General features: G+C 42.7%; 1 protein-coding gene across 1 annotated transcript in view; it reads left to right on the forward strand.

Annotated features, from left to right (window-relative positions):
• LOC140172490 (complement C3-like) overlaps nt 1–22,566 on the forward strand; it is a 118,132-nt gene that overhangs the window by 67,410 nt on the left and 28,156 nt on the right. The window contains exons 22-25 of the mRNA XM_072195660.1: nt 11,423–11,524; nt 12,321–12,515; nt 16,651–16,735; nt 18,681–18,843. Of these exons, the coding sequence (XP_072051761.1) occupies nt 11,423–11,524; nt 12,321–12,515; nt 16,651–16,735; nt 18,681–18,843 (545 nt within the window). The remainder of the gene's footprint in view (nt 1–11,422; nt 11,525–12,320; nt 12,516–16,650; nt 16,736–18,680; nt 18,844–22,566) is intronic.

The raw sequence follows: 22,566 nt of genomic DNA on the forward strand, positions 1-22,566 counted from the left end.
TCAGGTAATCCCATTTAAAATTCATACTCCCTGTGTTGAAGATTAAGGTCATGTCTACCGTATGGATTTCAACTTGAATAAACCCTTTATTATTCATGCAGTGTCACAGCTTTATATGATCTTAAGGGCATTCCCTCATTTTAATTTGTTACCAGTTTTAGGATTGGTTTCATGGTTTTGGTAGACTGTCCCACAGTCTGGGTTCCATCTGTGGGTAAATAATTAGAGCTATAACCACCTTCTCCTTCACTCCAAAGATTAAAACAACACACCACTAAGCTCTAATTATAAATGACAACAAAGATATAGTGCTCCTAGAGCACTGTGTGTCGACGAAAACTCAATTAATCTACAGACCAACTTGTTTATTTTTTTATAATAGCTCTCCTAAACCCAGACTGTTCCGCTTTGATAGTAAACTCCCTTCCAAATAATTATCAAACTATGTAACGTGACTGTGGCGTCAATTATGCTAGCCCCACCTCATTGTCAATTCAAATATGGTAGGCACATAACATGCATGACCCAGTTCTATTGTCATTTTGCGCGCGCGTTGGTTATGATCAATAGACTATCAATGAAAACCTATTTCAAATATCGCCTTGCTTGCTGAGATCTACATTGATTGGTCAGGCTAAGTAGCCGCTTACACAAACGGCAAGACAGTGAGACCACAGACGTGATATACAGAAAACTCGTCTGACCCAGGATCGGTAGAAGTGAACTCCCACAAAATGCTGGGAGCTGGAAGGCAACTTGCCTGCACATTGGTAGGGTCCATGTATCGGGTTTATTTAATGTTGTATAATCTACATTACCAGTCGTTCTCCATGGACCCGAGGGAGGGTCTATGTTTTGGTTACATGGTTTCCTATTTTTCTACTTAAGCTTGTGATGGGTATTGTTACCGATGCCTTTACAAACCAAAAACTAAGCTTGTAGAAGCAGATTTGGTTTTCATTTCAATTTCCTACATAATCATGTGATTGCAGAATTTCTTGCTTTTAAGCCACCCGCCTGATCAAAGTAGACAAAAGACATATCTTTATATCTCGCAGTGCAATATTCATGAGCAGAGGAATCAACTAGGTGCATCTTCATTTGCAAGCATGGTTTTGATGTTCAAATAATCCTAGGGATTCTCTGATAAGACCATCAAAATATTTGCTCTCTAGAATAAGAGTCCAACTACACTCAAGTGATGATACCTATCTCTTCATATCGCATGCGAGGGCTAGGGATCACTTGGATTGACGAAGAGCGAAGCTATACGATTTCCAATAATAGATGGGCCTTGTTTACTTTTACTCAAATTATTTATTGCATGAAAGAAACTTTCTGCTCTTCTTCTATAACCCCCTAATTTTTGAGTTCTGAACAAAGAGGAAGTAACACTTGCTGGGAGGCATTGTTTTCTGTCAAGATCATATCACTCCACATCACATGTTAGGGGTGGTGCAATAATTATGTGTACCCCGGGGTGGGTGAATTATAGGGGGGCAAAGATTTTTTGGCAGGCCAAAAGGGGGGCAAGCATTTTTGGCAGGTCGAAAGGGGGGTCAAGCAATTTTTGGCAGGTCGAAAGGGGGGGGGCAAGCAATTTTTGGCACAGATATTTTGGGCATCGTTTCTATATTACGCCCTAAAAAGGTGTAGGTAAGCATTAGAGACTCAGTACACCGGACGATCTTACCGTTTCCGATGTTGATTAAGATACTTCTTGCATCGTTCCCGAGATGCGGAAAAAAAACAATAGTCATTTTGTCCCACATAAATGAATAAATAACAAAAAAACCCAGATCCCCCGGTGGACTCACCCAAATTGGTGACGTCACACCAGATCATCATCTCTTATCCAACTTGGTCTCCGACTGACACAGACGTGCCTATCGATTGTTCATAGCACTGAGTATTATTTTCTCGACCATGTCGAGATAAACGGTTGTAGTTTCACACCTTAGGTAAAACAAAACCGGTATTGTTCGGCTGAGGATAGTTTTGACGACATTTTCTGGCGAAAAAGTGACAAAAACAATCCAAAACTTAGCTACATATCTTGCCTCCGTTTGTATACGGGACACACGAGCAATTCAAAATGGCCGCTCGTTGGCGCCATTCATTTTGTTTCCCACGTAAAACAACCATTGCAGCCTGTAAGTTACAATAGATGTTTTGTACATGCACATTGTATATCATGTACGGTAGGTTATTGTTGCTATGTTATGGTGATTACTCTATCGTTTAATATGTCTTTCATAACCGTCCGATAAGACGAGTTAATCAGATATTCATACGGTGGGGCTTGGTAGGGACCCGTCTGACATTTTAGTAATAAAGTTAGCCAGTCCTTACTTTACCACTAACGTTAGCGACCAGCCTCCGTGCTCAGGTTTGCTTACTGGGCTTGAGTCGCATGTTGGGAGGGCAGTGCCCCCCTCCCTTTTCTCCTCGCTACGCCTCGGCCCTGTCGGCCTTGCCCTTCCCTGGTGACGGAGTGGGACCCACCCCCGCTCTGTTTCACCCACAGGGAGTACTCACGGTCTTCTAGATGTCTTTCTTTTGCTTAGGACTCTCCGAGTTCCAGCTTGACGATTTGGATAGGCTCCGTCATCGCCATAAGACGAAGAAGACATCTACCAAGGGCACTGGTAAGGTCGATACTGTAGATTCTGCTGTGACAGCCCCTATGGGTCATGGCAGGTCTGCTTAAGGGGGCTCCGGTCCCCGGACAAGCAGGCGGTTCCTTTGGGGACTGCTAGCGCGTCCAAAGGCTCAGCAGCCAGCGAAAGCACTGACTCTACGTCGGAGCAAAGTAGCAGGCAGCAGAGCGGTAACCACCGGCGAAAACCCTAGCGGGTTTGTAGCAGGAGGATACCAGTCCTTTAGCGAAAATCCTCACAGGTTTTTAGCAGTAGGACACCCGTCTGTTGCAGGCATATCTACGGGCTCAAACAGCCACAGTAGTAGCCAGCGACGGACAGCATGCAAGGGTACCCCGGGCTTGCCTGGGTCGAACCCTAGCATGCAGCGTGCCAATGGAACCCTGGGCTTGCCTGGGTTGATCCATAGCACGCAGTGTGCCAATGGAACCCTGGGCTTGCCTGGGTTGATCCATAGCACGCAGTGTGCCAATGGAACCCTGGGCTTGCCTGGGTTGATCCATAGCACGCAGCGTGCCAATGGAACCCTGGGCTTGCCTGGGTTGATCCATAACACGCAGGCGTGCCAATGGAACCCTGGGCTTGCCTGGGTTGATCCATAGCACGCAGCGTGCCAATGGAACCCTGGGCTTGCCTGGGTTGATCCATAGCATGCAGCGTGCCAATGGAACCCTGGGCTTGCCTGGGTTGATCCATAGCACGCAGTGTGCCAATGGAACCCTGGGCTTGCCTGGGTTGATCCATAGCACGCAGTGTGCCAATGGAACCCTGGGCTTGCCTGGGTTGATCCATAGCACGCAGTGTGCCAATGGAACCCTGGGCTTGCCTGGGTTGATCCATAGCACGCAGTGTGCCAATGGAACCCTGGGCTTGCCTGGGTTGATCCATAACGCGCGGTGTGCCAATGGAACCCTGGGCTTGCCTGGGTTGATCCATAGCACGCAGTGTGCCAATGGAACCCTGGGCTTGCCTGGGTTGATCCATAGCACGCAGTGTGCCAATGGAACCATGGGCTTGCCTGGGTTGATCCATAGCACGCAGTGTGCCAATGGAACCCTGGGCTTGCCTGGGTTGATCCATAGCACGCAGTGTGCCAATGGAACCCTGGGCTTGCCTGGTTTGATCCATAGCACGCAGTGTGCCAATGGAACCCTGGGCTTGCCTGGGTTGATCCATAGCACGCAGTGTGCCAATGGAACCCTGGGCTTGCCTGGGTTGATCCATAGCACGCAGTGTGCCAATGGAACCCTGGGCTTGCCTGGGTTGATCCATAGCACGCAGTGTGCCAATGGAACCCTGGGCTTGCCTGGGTTGATCCATAACACGCAGTGTGCCAATGGAACCCTGGGCTTGCCTGGGTTGATCCATAGCACGCAGTGTGCCAATGGAACCCTGGGCTTGCCTGGGTTGATCCATAACACGCAGTGTCCATAGCACGCAGTGTGCCAATGGAACCCTGGGCTTGCCTGGGTTGATCCATAGCACGCAGTGTGCCAATGGAACCCTGGGCTTGCCTGGGTTGATCCATAGCACGCAGTGTGCCAATGGAACCCTGGGCTTGCCTGGGTTGATCCATAACACGCAGTGTGCCAATGGAACCCTGGGCTTGCCTGGGTTGATCCATAGCACGCAGCGTGCCAATGGAACCCTGGGCTTGCCTGGGTTGATCCATAGCACGCAGCGTGCCAATGGAACCCTGGGCTTGCCTGGGTTGATCCATAACACGCAGTGTGCCAATGGAACCCTGGGCTTGCCTGGGTTGATCCATAGCACGCAGTGTGCCAATGGAACCCTGGGCTTGCCTGGGTTGATCCATAGCACGCAATGTGCCAATGGAACCCTGGGCTTGCCTGGGTTGATCCATAACGCACGCAGCGTGCCAATGGAACCCTGGGCTTGCCTGGGTTGATCCATAGCACGCAGCGTGCCAATGGAACCCTGGGCTTGCCTGGGTTGATCCATAGCACGCATGCGTGCCAATGGAACCCTGGGCTTGCCTGGGTTGATCCATAGCACGCGCAGCGTGCCAATGGAACCCTGGGCTTGCCTGGGTTGATCCATAACGCATGGCGTGCCAATGGAACCCTGGGCTTGCCTGGGTTGATCCATAACACGCAGTGTGCCAATGGAACCCTGGGCTTGCCTGGGTTGATCCATAGCACGCAGTGTGCCAATGGAACCCTGGGCTTGCCTGGGTTGATCCATAGCACGCAGTGTGCCAATGGAACCCTGGGCTTGCCTTGGTTGATCCATAGCACGCAGTGTGCCAATGGAACCCTGGGCTTGCCTGGGTTGATCCATAGCACGCAGTACGCCTCTCATTCCCTGAGCCTACAAGGGCACGGGTTGAGCGGGAGCGTACAAGGGTTCAGCATAGGCGAAACTATGGTTAACACCGTGGTACTAACCAGTGCAGAACCAACTGGGGTGTTCACACAGGGCCGTCCCGTGGCGGGAGCTCTGAGTGATACCCCGGCCCCAGAGTAGATGCTGGCTGTCCTCCGGGACTGGCTAGCGATTATTCAGGGGTTGGGTCAGCAGTCTCTCACGGGACAGGGTCAGCAGTCTCTCACGGGACAGCGAACCCAGTGCATACTGTGGTAACAACCGAGGTAGGCCATGGCCATACTTCAGTAGTATCCACTATGCACGCACCGATATTTGCTGTTAGTGGGCCCCCCACAGACGGCGACCTTAGGCGCAATTCTCAAGAATTGAGAGGGTAGTGTGAACAGCTAGTCTTTTCACCGACCTCCTGTGTTCTCGAGAACCAGCCTTGCGTGGATGGTTAATTGACGCTGTCAATAGACCTATTATCCCGTTATGCTCAATTACCCTCTGATCAACGAGGTCTGTCCTCACAGATCAGTGCACTCTATTCACTGAATAGGCGTGACGAGGTTATTGGCCGCGGGTATACACGACAGGCTGCCGGTGTTAGCACGGCAGGTTTCCTCTAGCCAAGGAACAACCGGTAACACGGGTACCCAGGCTCACAGCTTGATCCCTTTGCGGGGAACGCAGTGAGGCAAGGGTACAGCGGTACACAGCCGGGAACCCTCACGGGTACCCACGCTGGTACCGCGCCGGTACCACGCCAGCACCTGCCCTAGTCGCCACAGTCTGTGTGGCAACAGGGGGCGGTGCTGGTACTGCACTACCATGGGGTTACCCTGGTGGCGGATCCTTTCAGGGTCAGCTGCCGGCTGGGTATGCCCCGTGGTACCCGCCGCAGGGTGTTTTCTTCCACGGTCTAGCACCGTGGCAAGTGTCGCCTAGCGATGGCCACGCAGTACCATCAGCTGTTGACCAGGCCGGCCGGCGTGGGGCTAACCCAGATCTTGATCAGGGTAGGCCCCGTGCTGCTAGCGCTAGGGCGACGGCTGCGAGAGCATGCGGACCCAGTGGTGCCATGGCGGGTACCTCAGGGTCTTGCGGAGTACTCCCTCTTCTGCTGGCAGGTAGTCGGCGAGCCACACGGTGGTTATGCCTTCTTACCCGCTTTCAGATGCCCGTCCCCGTCATCATCGGAGCATGATACGGATACTGTGGGCGAGGGAAAGGAGTTGGAAGGTGAGTCCGGTAGTGAGTCCGACGACAACACTACAATCTCCTTCCCCCGCTGCCCCGTGAGGGGAGCACCAGCACTGATCTTCCTCCAGACGCCCCCTTAGGGGGAGTCCATTGAGGAGGACCAGGGGATCCTTTCAGTAGGATGCTCAGCTGCTGCTTCCTCACAAGGGACGCCTGCACTCTCATTCCCGGCAAACCTCAAGGGTAGATATCGTAGGACTGTCGAGCTCAGTAGAGCTATGGCGCCCACGTTCTTGCACGCTTCCTCTGCGTGTAGCGCGGGGGGGGCACGGGACCTACCTGAGGGGATCCGAGAGGGACCCAGATGTCGTCAAGCGTATGACGCTCAGGCAACATCTGAGCTCTTCCGCGAGGTGAGCCTATTAGCGGTGCTAACAGCTAGCCTCAACGAGAGCTCCATGGGCCTACCCCATAGGGTGTCCACTCAGCGCCGGGGGGGGGGGGCTGCCACTCCAATCGCTCAGCGCGATGGAAAGGCAAGGTCCTTTTCTCGTTGGATGCTTTTCGCTTCTGGTGGAGGACCGTGCAAAGAAGCTACCAACGGGAGCACTCTGAAGGAGTCGGACACTGCCCTTACCATGGGTAGGAGCAGCAAGTCGAAGCACAAGCGCAGGGAGACCAGGTCTTCTAGCGAGAATGCGGTTTCGAATACTCCGACTCCAGCAGGCCGTGCACCACCAACAGTACCCGATCCCACTACCTCTGCAGCGCCCATTTCTGGGAGGCGCAAGGGTAGCACAGGAACAGCTGGCAAGCCCCGAAGAAGAGCAAGCGCTCTTCCAAGGGAGGCTAGGCGGAGCATTCCTGGGGGCTCGGCGGTCGACGGTCCATGCCGACAGGCACTGGATTTGTCCACAGGGGGATCTCCCAGTGGACGACCGCTTATGGCTTTAGCCCAGAGGTGGGAAACCATCTCTTTGGGCGCCTGGGTATGGTCAGTGGTGAGTGGGGGTTACAGACTGGTAGCCCAGTCTCCCCACATTCGTCTGCACATTTCAGAGGTCCACAGTAGTGCCGTCAGATGGCCTCCAGTGTCGGGCACTACTGACAGGGATCACACAGCTTCTCACGAAGCGGGCGATTGTCCCGGTCTACCCCCCGTTCTACGGGTGATCTTGGAGCTATTGGCTCCAAGGAAGACCGGTGACCAAGAGGTTCAGGTTGGAGACTCTCGCCTCGGTGCTAGCCTGCCCCATCAGGGGTATGGGAACAGCATCACTAGATCTCTCGGACGCCTATCTGCATATGCCAATCGCCTCTCAAGACCGGAGGTATCTGCGCTTCTAGGTATAGGATCAAAATTACCAGTTTTGATACCGGCCACCCGGCCTGTCCACCTCTCCCAGGGTGTTTACACTCTTGGTCAGAGCGGTGGCAGCGTACCTGAAGCACAGGGGTGTCAACATCGGTTGCTACCTGGACGTTTGGCTCATATACGGACGCACTCTGCTGGAGACTAAGGGTCTCGTGGGGTTGATAGTCCGTAGGGTGCGGGACCTTGGATTTTTTGATCAGCTCAAAAAGTCCAGCATGGTCCCGACGCAGACACCACTATTTGTAGGGGCCCAGATCACCCTCACGGAGGGGATCGCGGTGCCCTCACCCGAGCGGGTGACGAACATGGTGCGGTGTGCCCGACTCTTGGCCGAGTCTCGGGCAGTACCCGCTGTGGCATGGATGAAGGTGGTAGGCCTAATGGCCAGTATGGTAGACCTTGTACCGTACTGCCGTTTCTACATTAGGCTTACCCAACTGCACCTTCTAGCCTGCTTGCAGGCCCAATCGTCACCCAATATCCCTTGCGGTTCCGTTGTCGGAGATCGCGCGAGAGGAACTCTGGTGGTGGACCCATCAGCCCAATTTGACCCAGGGTGTCAGGTTTTCCTGCACCCCCGGTATGTCACGTAGTGATGACCATAAGCGTCAAAAGCGGGGCTGGGGGTCCACATCCACGGAGACTCCGTCTCTCGGCCTATGGTGGCCATAGAGACAGAGTTTCACATCAACCTCCTCGCTTACGAGGAGGTGATCGTGGGATCACATATCGTTGTCCAGACGGACAACACAACCGTGGTAGCCTACCTCAACAGACAAGGGGACTCAAGGCCACCACGATTGTGCCTGCTCGCACGGCACCTGGTAGGGTGGTGCAAGTTCAGGCAGATTACGATGAGAGCGATACACATCGCGGGCGTCACCAGCATCCTCGCACACAATCTGTCACGAGGAAGGGTGTCGGGACCAACAGAATGGTCCCTTGCTCCGCAGGTCGCTCAGACGATCTTCAAGGGGATGTACCACCCCTCGATAGATCTGTTCGCATCTCATCGCAATTATCCACTGCCGGTGTACTGCTCAAGGGTCGCGGACCCCCAAGCATTCACTGTGGACGCTCTGTCCATAGACTGGGGAGGGATGACAGCCTATGTATTCCCCCCGATCTCACTACTCACGAGGGTGGTGGCCAAGATCGGGTGGGAAGACTGCATTGTCATTCTGCTAGCGGCAATGCCGCAGGCACTCCCGGAGGTACCAGATCTACTCTGGATGCCCGGAGGGGAGGTACCCAGTCTATCACTAGAGCACCTGCAGTTAGCTGCATGGCCCTTACTAGGGAACGCGCAGCGGAGGGATACTTTTCATCGGAAGCTGTTTTTCTCATCGCCGGGGCTAGACGGAAGTCTACCCTCCGTACGTATAGCCAGCGTCTGGCTCCATACTACGCTTGGTGCGATGAGATAAATAGCTCTCCCGCTAGAGCCTCTGTGCTGCTAGTTCCGGAGTTTCTGACAGAAAAGTTCCAAGCAAGACTTCAGCGGGCCACTGGGGCCAGTTATAAGTCAGCTATCCTCTCCATTCACGAGGTTTCGAGCCAGGTCAACTATCATAACCGATGGTTACCTCAGTCTACGCCTCGACGGTATGTTCAACGAGTGTCCTCCGAAAAGGAAAGTGATCCTCCTAAGGGATCCCAACACAGTCTTAGATTACTTTAAGGGTCACCCTTTTGAGCCTCCGTCAAAAGCGACGCTTAAATACGTGACTCTCAAGATGGCTTTCCGGTTTGTCGTTGCCTTCGGCACGGCGGTGCTGAGTTGCACGCGTCTCGAAGTTGGCTTCCGTGTTCACAAAACTGGAGCGACACTGTTTCGGCGCTCTGTTCTCGTGACTACGAACGGGCGCGGTGCATACCGACATTCGTCCCTCTCCATTCCCAGGGTTGGGCAAGGTTCATCTGAAGCCGAAGATAGGCTGGGGTGTCCGATAGGGCGCTGCAGCACTATTTCTTCCGAACACAAGCCTTGCGAGGGACTCACGACCGCATTTCATCACCCTTACAGAGCCTTTCGGTCCAGCAACTGTCGCAATGCCTGGTCCAGGTGTTGGTTTAGTCCGGGCGATCGCGAATGTTTCGCGTCCCACGACCCACTCGACACGAGCAATCTCATTATCTTGGGCATACCGTTCGGTTGTCCCTTGAGGAGATCTAGCAGGCGGTGTCCCGGAAGCCACCTTCGCCCTTCTCTTGATATACTTCCGTTCGTTAGTAATCAGAGACGGGCGGGAGGTTTACCAGGACATTGTTCGGGCGATCATAATACGGTGGTGTACGGGTACTAGGTTTTTCAGACTATACAGAATACTCAGCATGGAAAGAACCAGTGTTTCTATTCTTAGCCAACGAACTTAATAAGTAAGGAGGTTTATGTCTGTGATCGCGTGGTCTTTTTTGTTTTCCCGACCGTGGGGGAAAATAATTTCTGACCTCGCGAAAACCATCGTTACCCGCTCCCGATCCCTGATCAGATGCTGACCAATCTTGTACCTCCATCCGTCGGTTACTTGCTAGATTGATCTTTCAGATGTTGATGCAAGAAGTATCTTAATCAACATCGGAAAACAGTAAGATCGTCCGGTGTACTGAGTCTAGTCCAAAACAGAAATGTTTTGTAGACTCATAACCGGAGCGATCTTACCTTCGATGTTGATTATTCCCGACCCCGCCACCCCCTACAAGTTTGGTCCGAGTAGGGGATCCCAAGTCGGATAAGGGATGATGATCGGGTGTGACGTCACAGAATGGGTGAGTCCACTCGGAGGATCGGGGTTTTTTGTTATTTATTCATTTATGTGGGACAAAATGACTATGGTTTTTTCCGCATCTCGGGATCGATGCAAGAAGTATCTTAATCAACATCGGAAAGGTAAGATCGCTCCGGTTATGAGTCTACAAAACATTTCTGTTTTGGACTAAACATGTTCAACTGTGCAAAATTTCCTGCTCGCTAAGCTCGCATTATATGATAAGACAATTTAAGGTTTAAAGCAATCAATCATCATCACAAGAAACACACAACCAAGTCAATGAGCCAGGATAACCCATAAAGTTGGCTAAATATTCCAACTTATTTCCAATGGGGTCCAAAATGAAAAGGTGCCTGCAAAAGGGAGATGAAAACAGAGCCACAAAAGAGGGGACAAAAGAAAAGTTAAACATATTCAGCCATTTCCTGGTTCATTGAGGTTGAAGATAAATGGGTTTTGACATGGGATTTGAAAGAATTCTTGTTGGTGATAGACCTGATATGAATAGGTAAAGAATTCCAGTCAAGGGTACCCTGATAAAAGAAGGAGTTGGAAGCAAGGCCACTGACTCTAGGGACATGGAAATTATGTGAGCTAGATCTGGTTTGGTGAGTGTGGGTGACAGTGGTTTTAGTGAAAAATTGATCAAAGTAAGTGGGACCCATTGCATAGAAAACATTGAACATGTGATTGAGTCCGAGTTGTTTAACTCTATCATGGATTTTCAAAAGCTTAATGGAATCTAAATTGAAAATGAAACGAGCCATTTTATTTTGGATAATCTGTAATTTGCGTCGATAGTGTTTGTTAAGGCCTGAATACCATGTGCAACAATAGTCTATATGGCATTGTAAAAGAACAGAGCAGAGATTTTTCCGTAAATTCTGATTGAGATATTGAACATGTCTGTAAAGAAATTTGACTTTGCCAGTAACTTTGTTAATTATAGAGCTAACCATAATGTCTCCAAAGAGGTATTGGTCAAGTGTCAATCCTAAGTATTTGATGGACGTTTGAGCTTTGATAGTTTGATTATTGTAGGAAAATCTAATGAACTTTCCTTCATTTTAAATTACTCGTAGGACGTACTAGAGCAGCTGAACGGATCCAGAAGGACATTATTACGCTAACAATGCCAGAAGATGCAGTACCGAACACAGCTGAATGTGACATTAACTTGATTGGTAAGATATTCGTTAAGCCAATGATATGTAATTAATTACATGTGAGGCTCCAAACTATTTGGGATGGGTGGGACCAGGTTGGTATTATTCGGTGGCATGCCAAGATCGGGTTGGAAAAAATCTTGCTCTATAATGTGCAGTGCACTACTTGAAATTGGTATGTAGGTACAACCTAAAGCAAGTCTTTGTTCATTAATTTCAATATAATGTCAGCATGCTAAGATAATTGTCCGAGTCATTTTGAAAACGCAGTACAAAATATGGTTCAAATATATTTATTCACCAATCTTTGCACAAGAACATATGATAATGAGACAAATGAAAGGGAATATTCAAAAATAACTAGGGTGATTGAACCATATTTTGTACTTTGTTCTCAAAATTACAAAAATGATTTTGGCAATTATCATAGCTGGGTGACGATAATCAACATTATGTCAGTATTCATTTTTGTTTTTACATTGAAAGCCACAGCAGCTAAAGGGAACATCCCATTATGCTTTGCGGTTTCATAATAGAACTAAATGTGTCATAGAAAATGTACACAAAATCCCTCCCTTGAACTTTTAATTACTTTAAAATCAGGGGAGCTTAGACTTTTGTTTGAAAAAGTATGACCCCTATTGTGAAACTATCCATAGCTCTTAATATCTAAGCGGCTCTTGTTTATATTTTGTATACATTTGCTATGGAGCATGCAGATACTCTGCAATGCATGATGGGATACTCCTTTCAGCTGCTGTGATTGAAAGCTATTGAATTTATTCATCTTTATTTAATGTACCCATAACAATAGGTAGCATACTTGGTCCTGTGGCCAGCACAGTTATAGCCGGCCTTAACACTGGTGACTTTCTTCATTTACCTGGTGGTTGTGGGGAACAAAATATGATATACACAGCCCCAAATGTCTACATCTATAAGTATCTGAAGAGCATCGGTAAAGTAACAAATGAAACTGAAACGAAAGCAACCCAAAATATTGAAGATGGTAAGTTTTTTTTTTTTTTTATGTTAATTACCCGACCAAAATCAAGTCTTATGTCAAGCAGAAAGACATTTCATATGGATTTACACTATTTCCAATCAATATATCGCTCCCATCATTTTTTGGTGAAACATGACCAACATATTGGTAGATCAAAATTTGATGGGAATTAATCTTGCCATTCAAAAGTGACAAATGTTTATATGCATGAATGAAATCGAATTACAATCCAAGATTTTAATCCTCACTATTCATGCTAGATACATATTGTACCCGAGCTTCAGGCTCCCGTCATTGACAAAGAATTATGAAATTAGCATAACAATCAAAAAACAATTTTGAATAAATTTGTCATCAAATACTCTTAAAAAGATGTTTTTCAAAAATATGCAACAACAATTTGAAACACCATTTGTGGAATGTGAGACGAAGTGTCTGGTGTTAGAAATTGGTTCATCTTGACACCTTGAAATCCTGTCGAGAAATCCATGCAGTACGTCACAAAACAAAATGCAAAAATTTCTAATTCAAAAATTGCACCAAGTGAAACCAATTTAATTGTTTTGGTTACATTAATTTAATGTTTATGTACATTGTTTCATGACTTGACTAGTGAGGATTAAGATCTTAGATTGTAATTCATTCATGCATGTAAAATTTTGAATGACAAGATGAGGGTGTTTACCAATTGCAATTACAATGTATATGCATGCCTAACGCAATATTATCCACCTGCAGGGCACTCATGGCATCTAATCCTTTTGCTTCACCAAAATGAGTACAATAGTCTTAATTCAATTTTTAGTCATGCTTTGGCAAAATGGACCCAAAACATGCATTTGGAACAAAAACTTGAAGAACTACTTTACAAACTACCAGAGAGGTATGAACTAGAAGCTTAGAGAATACTACAAAGTGTTTTTGTAACTTAAAAAACATGCACACAAATTATATTGTGAGCTGAAAATTTACTATGAAGAGGAAGGTTGATTGTTTGCAATGATATGAAAAAGGTCTCAAAGCTTGATAACCTTGGGGTCCATGCCAAATTTGTTGGTATTTTAACAGAGCTGGTGCATGTTGACCCAAGAGGTCATAAAGAACTACCAGAGAGATGTGAACTGGGATACTCATACAGTGTGGTCCAAAAAGAACTTTACCCAAATTGAAAGGTTAATTTCTCGGGAGTTTAGAACAGCTATTCCCAACAGTGTTACATATTTTAAATATATATCTTTCTAAGAATATGTAGTGAAAAAGTGAGAGAAAAATAACCTAAATCAACCTTAAAGAGTCGAAAATCACTTTGTCCACACATCATTCAATGGGATGTATCCGATTACCATCAGCATTGTGTTAGGCATACATATAATTGGTAAACACCCTCGGCTTACCATTCAAAAGTGATAAATGTTTATATGCATGAATGAACTACAATCCATGATTTTGATATCATCACTATTCATGCTAGGTACAATAATGTACCCAAACTTCACTCCCGTCATTGACAAAGAATTATGAAATTAACAAAACAATCACAATTTATTTATGAATAACTTTTTCATCGAATACTCTGAAGAAAATGTTCTTCAAAAATATGCAACTGCAACGTCAACTGTAGATTTATGGTAAGTTTGGGTGGGATTCTCACATTCTGGAAACAATTAGAATTCACGCAGCACATCCAAAAAACTCCCTGTTCTTAAGTATACTTCTGCCAAAAAAGTAATTTCTTGTGTTGTAAATTTCAGTATACTCTGCCAAAAAGTCATTTCTTGTGTTATAAATTGCCTTATCTTGACACCCTGAAATCCTTTCTAGAAATTCATGCAGTCACAAGATTCAAAAATGTCAAATTCAAATATTGCACCAGGTAAAACCAATGATATTGTGTAATTGAAATATTAATTTAATGTTTGTGTCGGGTACATTGTTTCATCTAGCATGACTATATACTGAGGATTAGATTGTAATTCATTCATGCATGCAAAATTGTGAATGACTAGCCAAGTATGTTTACCGATGTGCATGCCTAATGCAATACTGTTGGCATATCGGATACATCCCATTGAATTACGTGTGGACAAAGTGATTTTGGGCAATTTGACGTAAAACTGCTGCCATTTTGTTACTTAAAAGGGCATTTCGTGATCCACAGCATCATCCCCCCACTTTTCTCAAAAAAAGTTGAGATTTTTATATCACTGGAAACCTGGCTACATAATGTTTATGTACAAAAAATTTCTTGCAGATTAATTCGTTTAGGAATGATATCGTGAAATTTGAATTTCGTTCTGGTATACCAGATGCATAACTCGCAAACGCAAAATCGGAATCAACTGAAATTTTGGGAATAAGCTTTTTTCGTGGATATCTACTGAAAAATGTCATAAAAAAGGATGCTAGGATCATATTTAATGAATCTTCTTCTTCCATATACTCCGAGTCGCACACTTCGGTCTTCTGATAAACAATTACTTGTCGTTCCACGGGTCATCTACATTTGGAGATCGAGCCTTTTCTGTTGTTGCACCCACACTTTGGAACTTGTTACCTCTGAATATAAGAAACTGTGATTGTTTTCAGACTTTTAAGAACTTATTAAGGGGTACTACACCCCTGGCCAATTTGTGCCTATTTTTGCATTTTTCTCAAAATTATAGCGCATTGGTGACAAGTAAGATATGTATATTATAGGGCAAGGGCTACAACTACTGCACTGAAAATTCAGCAACTCAAGGCAAGTAGTTATTGATTTATTGATCAAATATTGGGTTTCCCTCATTTTTGACTGTAACTCCACAACTGTTGTCTGCGCTGAAATAAAATTTCCAGTGCAGTAGTTGTAGTCCTTGCCCCTATAATATAAATATCTTACTTGTCACCAATGCTTTATAATTTTTGAGAAAAATGCAAAAATAGGCACAAAATTGGGCAGGGGTGTAGTACCCCCTTTAAGACTTATTTATTTAGCAAAGCATATACCAAACATAACTGATGTAACTGATGTATGTATATATTTTAATGTTTAATTGTACTTGTACTTTATGTACATGTTAATGTTTAATTGTACTTATTTGTTTTTCATGTCTGCGCCTCGGAATAGTTCTACTAGATTGATGGAGCATTACAAATGCTTATTATTATTATTATTATTATTATTATTATTATTATCACGAAATACTCCTTTAAGCTTCTTTTTCTATAATTTTTTCACCACATACTTTAAGGGCTGGGGTTTGAACGTTTGGACAGTATTTATTGTGGGACATTAGAGCACATCAGACATATCGAATCGCATTCTGAATACGAAGAATGTCATTCTGATATCAAATAATTTTGATTTTTGAAATTACGCAATTTAATACACATTTTATGGCAAATCATTAAAATTGATATTTTTGATATTTAACAGTACTTGAAGTAAACTTTATAAATCTGATGATTTATACTTAAAGTGTATGTAGGTGGGATGAAAAGCCGACGATCAATTGAAAATTTTGACCTTTCATATTGAAGATATGGATTTTTTTCCAAAAAAAAAAGGTCTTTTGGGGAAAAAAATCCATATCTTCAATATGAAAGGTCAAAATTTTCAATTGACCGTCGGCTTTTCCTCCTGCTACATACACTTTAAGAATATATCATTAGATTTATATAATTTACTTCGAGGACTGTTATATATCAAAATTTGAAAAATATCAAATTTTTATAATTTGTCATAAAATTTGTATTATATTGTGATTTTCAAAAATGAAAATTACTTGATATCAGAAAGACATGCTTCGTATTCAGAATGCAATTCGATAGGTCTGAGGTGCTCTCATGTCCCATAAAAAATACTGTCGAAACACAATAAACGCTCATTTTAGATCCCTTAAGAAAGACATATATTTGGAATATGTAAAACATTTGAGAATAGCTGCCCTAAACTCCCAGAAATGAACCTTTCAATTTGGGTCAAGTTCTTTTTGGACCACATGAACAGTACCAGGGTGGGAACGGGTTGATGTTCATGTGCAGGGTCCAAGGGGGCTAGAGGTCAAAGAGGCTTTAGCATTTTAAAGAAGTATGCAAATTAGAGGTTTAGTATATATTTCAAAACATCAAATTGCTTTCTACTGTATTTTTCCACTAGGATATGCTCATCAGACACAAAATTACCAAACTCCAGAAGGAGCATTCAAAGTTTATAATACGCAAAATCATCCGGAAAACTCTTGGTAAGTTATACCTTAGCCCCTTCAAACATTAGATTGCACTTTGATATATGCTCACTGCATGTCATAATTCAAAGAAAAATGCAACCATGCCAAGCTATGCAATATTTTGAACAATGGTCACAGTCAAATGCTGTTAAAAAAATCATTTCCGAAACCAAAATAATTGGTTTGGAATATATGGTCAATTCCAAGCAAGCTGGCCCAAATTGTCAAAATTTAAAAATCATGTCAAGTATGTGATATTGGTCTCATATTGTTAATTGTAGCTAAAAGGCTATATTTTCTGAAAACATATTTTTTTCTAGGAAATGGTGTTCATTGTTGGAAAAACATCCTAATTTACATAAATTTGCAAAAAAACTGCAAAACTAAAAACACAGCAGCTGCTCTGTACTGTCAAATTTTGGAAACAAATTATGGATGTGAATATAAAGTATGTATATGTGACATGATCAAGGGGAATGAGTCACATGTCAACCCTGGTCGAAAATGAGTTTTACACATGTTTCTAAAGAGAACATTGAGAGCTTTCAGAAACTGAAAACCCCATGTTGATACAACTTTTCTTTGCAAAGTTACATCAATTTTTCAATCACTGAAAACAATATAAAACAAAAGAATTTTAACACTTTCTTTGTCAATATCTCAAAATCAATATTAGCGACATCCGACTCATTTCCCTTGATCGTGTCACATATATATAACTCAAAATATAAACACCAGAAATTTTCATATTTTACAACGTGCATCTTCATCAGCATTGTTTGAGTACCAATTTTACGATTAAAAGCATCATACCGCAATGCAAAAGTATCATTTGTTAGCACTGCAATTTTAAAATAAGGTTGATTTTCATTAAAACTAGAATGCAAAGCAAATTTATCCATCCCTATCCAATGAAACAAAAATAATTTTCAAAAAGTCTAATTTGCGGTGGTAACAACCAATTAAAGTTGCATCATTCTGCAACGTTGCGGAATGATGCATAATTCATAATAGTACCAGTTTGAAAACAATTAAACACAATTTTGGGTTAAAACATTCTAAAGTGCATTGCAAAAATTATAGTAATTGATGTTTTAGCACTGCATTGTAAGTGACATTTCCCCTGCAAAACCCCTTGCATCATTCCGCAACGCGATAAGGATTCGTGGATTGCAAGGATTTTTTTTAAAAATATACGATAAAATAAAAATGGCAATGATTATTTTTTGATAGATGGTGATAGTTGTTATGTTAATTCTGTGGCTAACATTCAGTGCTAAATTTCACTTCCAGTGCTAAATTATCGGATAAAAAAAATCTGTAACAAATAGTTTTTGGATGAATATCGATATTTATCAGCTAACATAATTTATAGCTATAAAACACAGTTTACTCAAATGTATTAATATTACTATTTTTATTTTCAAACATGGACTGCTTTTCATTTTCTATGGGATTTTACACACAGCATCATTCCGCAACGCTCCTAACATCATTCCGCAATGTGACCTACTGTCAGAAAATTTGGCATAAATAGACGATGCCCAAGATTTCTTTCAAACGGATACTGATAATTGTTAGTTTACATCCTAAGCTTTACATTAAGTGGAAAATTTAATATCTCAGATTACTAAACTCAAAAAAAATGTTTGCCAAAAATGTTTTAGTGAAAGAAATACTGCTCCAGTGCGCATCATTCCACAACGCGAAGTTTGCATGTGCAAATTAGGAAATTAGGGTGGTTTGGAAACTACCTAAATCATTCACTTACCAAAAATAGTTTACCATTATACTATTCACCTTGTGCTGTTAATACATGTTCGGCTGCTACATTAAAAAGAAATTCGTACGAAGGCATTTTGCACCATTCCACAATGCTTGAATTGGCGGAATTGCCCATATTATTATATTTAACACACTTTCACTGAGACACACTTTTCTTGTTTTCCCTATGTTACAGGTTGACAGCATTTGTACTAAGGGTGTTCTGCGAGGCCCAAAAGGTTACGAATGCATTTGTTGATGAAAAAAATGTGATTTGTAAAGGTATGTCATGGTTGGCTGGTATACAGAAAGCAGATGGATCATTCGAGTTTACCTATCGAATCAATAGTTATTTAATGGTGAGTTTTATTATCGACTGGTGCAATTCTTATAACTACACAACCCATTGTCCATTAACTTGATCAAAAGCAGTGTTAACCCTTTTCGTTAAATAAAGGGGTGATTTTCACTTAGCTACATCACAATGAACACACAAATTAGAACAAATTCAAAAGCTGAGCTGTCTGGGTCACTCGGTATAAGGACCTAAACTCTAGAACAGTCATTAGGTCGTCCCCAATGTGGGTTCAAAAGCACTCTCAAGATTCACATTTTGGATTTTGGGCTTTGTATTTCAGTGTTTGAGGACTCGGGACTCGGACTCAAGTCCGGACTCGAGTCCTTTTTTCAAGGACTCGGACTCTGACTTGGACTCGGAAGCTAAGGACTCGGACTCGGACCCCAAGGACTCGGGAACTCGGCTCCGAGTCCTCCTCGAGTCCGACAAAATAGGGTCTTTTTAGCTCTTTTATTTTCGTTCATTGTAAACTTCTTCTTATGCTTGATCAATAATCACATCATTTTTTCATTTGTGAAATCTTTATTGAGGGATTTAAACTACTTCAGTGGCAAGCACTGCTTTCCAAGCAGGCCCTCATACAATGATATTTACAACATTTTTACAGATTATTTACAAAAATTAACATGATATTTAGTAATTTATACAAAAACATCAATAATAAGTGTGAAAGAAAATAAATGTATCTCAAGTACATGAACGATATAAATCTAAAAATACATACAATATAAATGATTATAATTCAGCAGTAGTAATGATGCTTGTCTTGAATTGATGCAAAGACATAGTTTCAAGGTTTACACGACATGATGATGGCAAATTGTTCCATAAGTTTGCAGCTCTTACAATAAATGTACGTTTACCATTGTTAGAATTATATTTAGGCACAATCAATGTGTTTGAAGAATGACTCCTTGTAATGTGATCATGAGCATTATGAACAAAGTCAAATTGATTACATAAATATTCAGGGCACATATTTTTGATACATTTAAAGGTAAGAAAAATCATGTGATTAGACCATCTATCAGAAAGTCTAATCCAATTTAAAGAATTTAACATTTCATCTACTGGTGTTCTAATATCAGCAAAGAGAATTGTTATAGCTAATCTGTTGTGAAGTACTTGAAGCTGATATTGATTGGTTGCAGAACAATTAGACCAAACACTGCTGGCATAGTCGAAATGTGGAATTACAAGAGCATTAGAGAGCATAACTAAGGTTTTATGAGGAAGGAAATACTTTGCACGTTTTACAACACCAATTCTCTTGGAAACATTTCCAGATACATAATCAATGTGTGATGACCAAGACATATTACTATCAAACTTAATACCAAGATATTTGAAAACATCAACTCTTTCAATAATTTTGTCATCAAATGTGAGAGTTATGTCATTGTAATGATTAAGCGTATGATTAGTTCCAAAAATCATAAACTTAGTTTTGTCAGTATTTAATGTGAGCTTATTAGCTTTAAACCAGTTAGCTACAGTTTTTAGGTTAGATTCAAGTTGCATTTTTAGGTCATCAGCATTTGTTGCTTTACACGTAAGAGAAGTGTCATCTGCATACATTACTGTCTTACAAGTTACAACATCAGGTAAACAATTGACAAAAATTATAAATAGCAGAGGACCTAAGATTGAGCCTTGCGGAATAGTATTATAAGTTTTGAAATCTGACAGAAAAGAATTAACATGCACAGCTTGAGCCCTATTACTTAGGTATGATTTAAACCAACCAAGTTCATTACCCTTAATACCATATTCAGCAAGTTTATTAATTAAAATTTCATGATTTACCATATCAAAAGCCTTTTTTAAATCCAAAAATATAACTCCTGTTGCAAAACCATTGTCCATATTATTAAGAATATAATCTTGAACATCAAGTAAAGTTGTTGTTATGGAATGATTGGATCTAAAACCAGATTGAGAATCCGAAAGGATATTTCTACTGCAAAAATAATCATATAATTGTTTATGAACAGTTCTTTCTATAATCTTCGAAATAATTGGTAAGACAGATATTGGCCTGTAATTTTTTACATTATTCTTATCACCAGATTTAAAAATTGGAGTAACTTTGGCTTTCTTCCATTCATTAGGATATTTGGAACTGTTTAAAGAAATATTACAAATATGAGCAAGTGCTTTTGACACATAAGGTGCGGCCAATTTGAGTAGTTTTACATTGAATTTATCTAAACCTGGTGACTTATTATTATCCATATTACATATTTGATTATTATACAAAATCATAAGATACAGAAGAGAATCTAAAACTCTCACTATGGTTACATCGAAATATACTACTTTTCCCATCATTACATGGGCAGGTGATATCAACATTATCAAATTGTTTGCTAAGTTCTTCACCTACTGAGGTGAAGAATTGATTAAAAGAGTCAGCAGTGTCTTTACCTGTGGCAATATTACCATGACCATTTTGGCTTATAATGTTAGGCACAGTTGGCTTATTATTTTTACTTGGAATTACTTTTTTAAGTGTTTTCCATAACTTTTTACTATCATGTGCATTATCATTAATTGCCCTTTCGAAGTGCTTCTTCTTCAAATAAAATTTCATATTATTAACTCTATTTCTAACTGACTTAGCCTTTTCCCAATCATCAGGGTCATTTGTTTTATGAGCCTTGGCATACAAATAATCTCTATCCTTACACAATTTAAGAAAATTACTGTCTACCCCATTCAGGGAGATGTCCCTTTATACGCTTAGTTTTAAAAGGTGCATGTTTATCACATGCTTCATTAAACAATGATTGCCACTTAGATAAATCACATGGTTAATTTAAGTAATTTTGCATGCAAATACATTCAGTTTGTAAATAAAAGTACAACCAAAAAGCAAGATTTGTTTCAGTTATATCTTTAATTGGTTAAATGGATTTTAATCATAATCGTTTGTTTTGACATGACTGCTTGGTTAGACAGTAGAATGTACATGAATAATAATACCCTGGGGCACACAAGTTCAATTTTGGTAGGGGTGTGCAGCGCCGAACTTTGGGAACTAAAAACTGATTTGGGGGCAAAATAGGGACATTTTTGTGGAGGTCTGTGAACTAAAATTGGGCCATATTATAGGCTTTAAAGCTAACAAATTCAAAATGTTTCCAAATTTGAGCTAAAGAGCTACAATTTTCAGAGTGTTAGGCTCAATGAACTGGAGCATGATGCAAATGTGGGTCTCAAGGAACTGCCAGAGAGCATGAAAAAGGGACCCTTGACCGCCGCACATAGCCCACCTTTACATGTGAGTGACACTCCCGGAATAATACTGCGTAGGCCTACAGCCAGATCGGGCAGATCCAACACCGTTTCGTTTGGCACCTGAAGTTTGGTAGTGACGTCATATTTTGATTGTCATATTGCAACTTTTGCCTCTTTAAAACACAAGCCTAATAAGTTGGGGTGGGGGAGTCTGTGATTATACTCTGTTTCCAATTAGGTAGGCCCTTTGCTACCTAAGGGGCTTAGCAAAAATTATGAGCATTGGGGGAAGGTAAAATTATGGGCAAGAACTTTTTTGGCCGATCGAAAGGGAGGGTGGAAGCAATTTTTGGCAAGCCGAGGGGGGAGAACAAGCAATTTTGGCACATATGGGGCACCTTTCAAATAAAACGCTCTAAAAATGCTTAGAAAACAGTACGGAAACGCTTACATATTATGCAAATTTGCCTGCTCGCTGCACTCG

The sequence above is a fragment of the Amphiura filiformis genome, chromosome 1, assembly GCF_039555335.1.
Source record: "Amphiura filiformis chromosome 1, Afil_fr2py, whole genome shotgun sequence".
Classification (NCBI taxonomy): Eukaryota; Metazoa; Echinodermata; class Ophiuroidea; order Amphilepidida; family Amphiuridae; genus Amphiura; species Amphiura filiformis.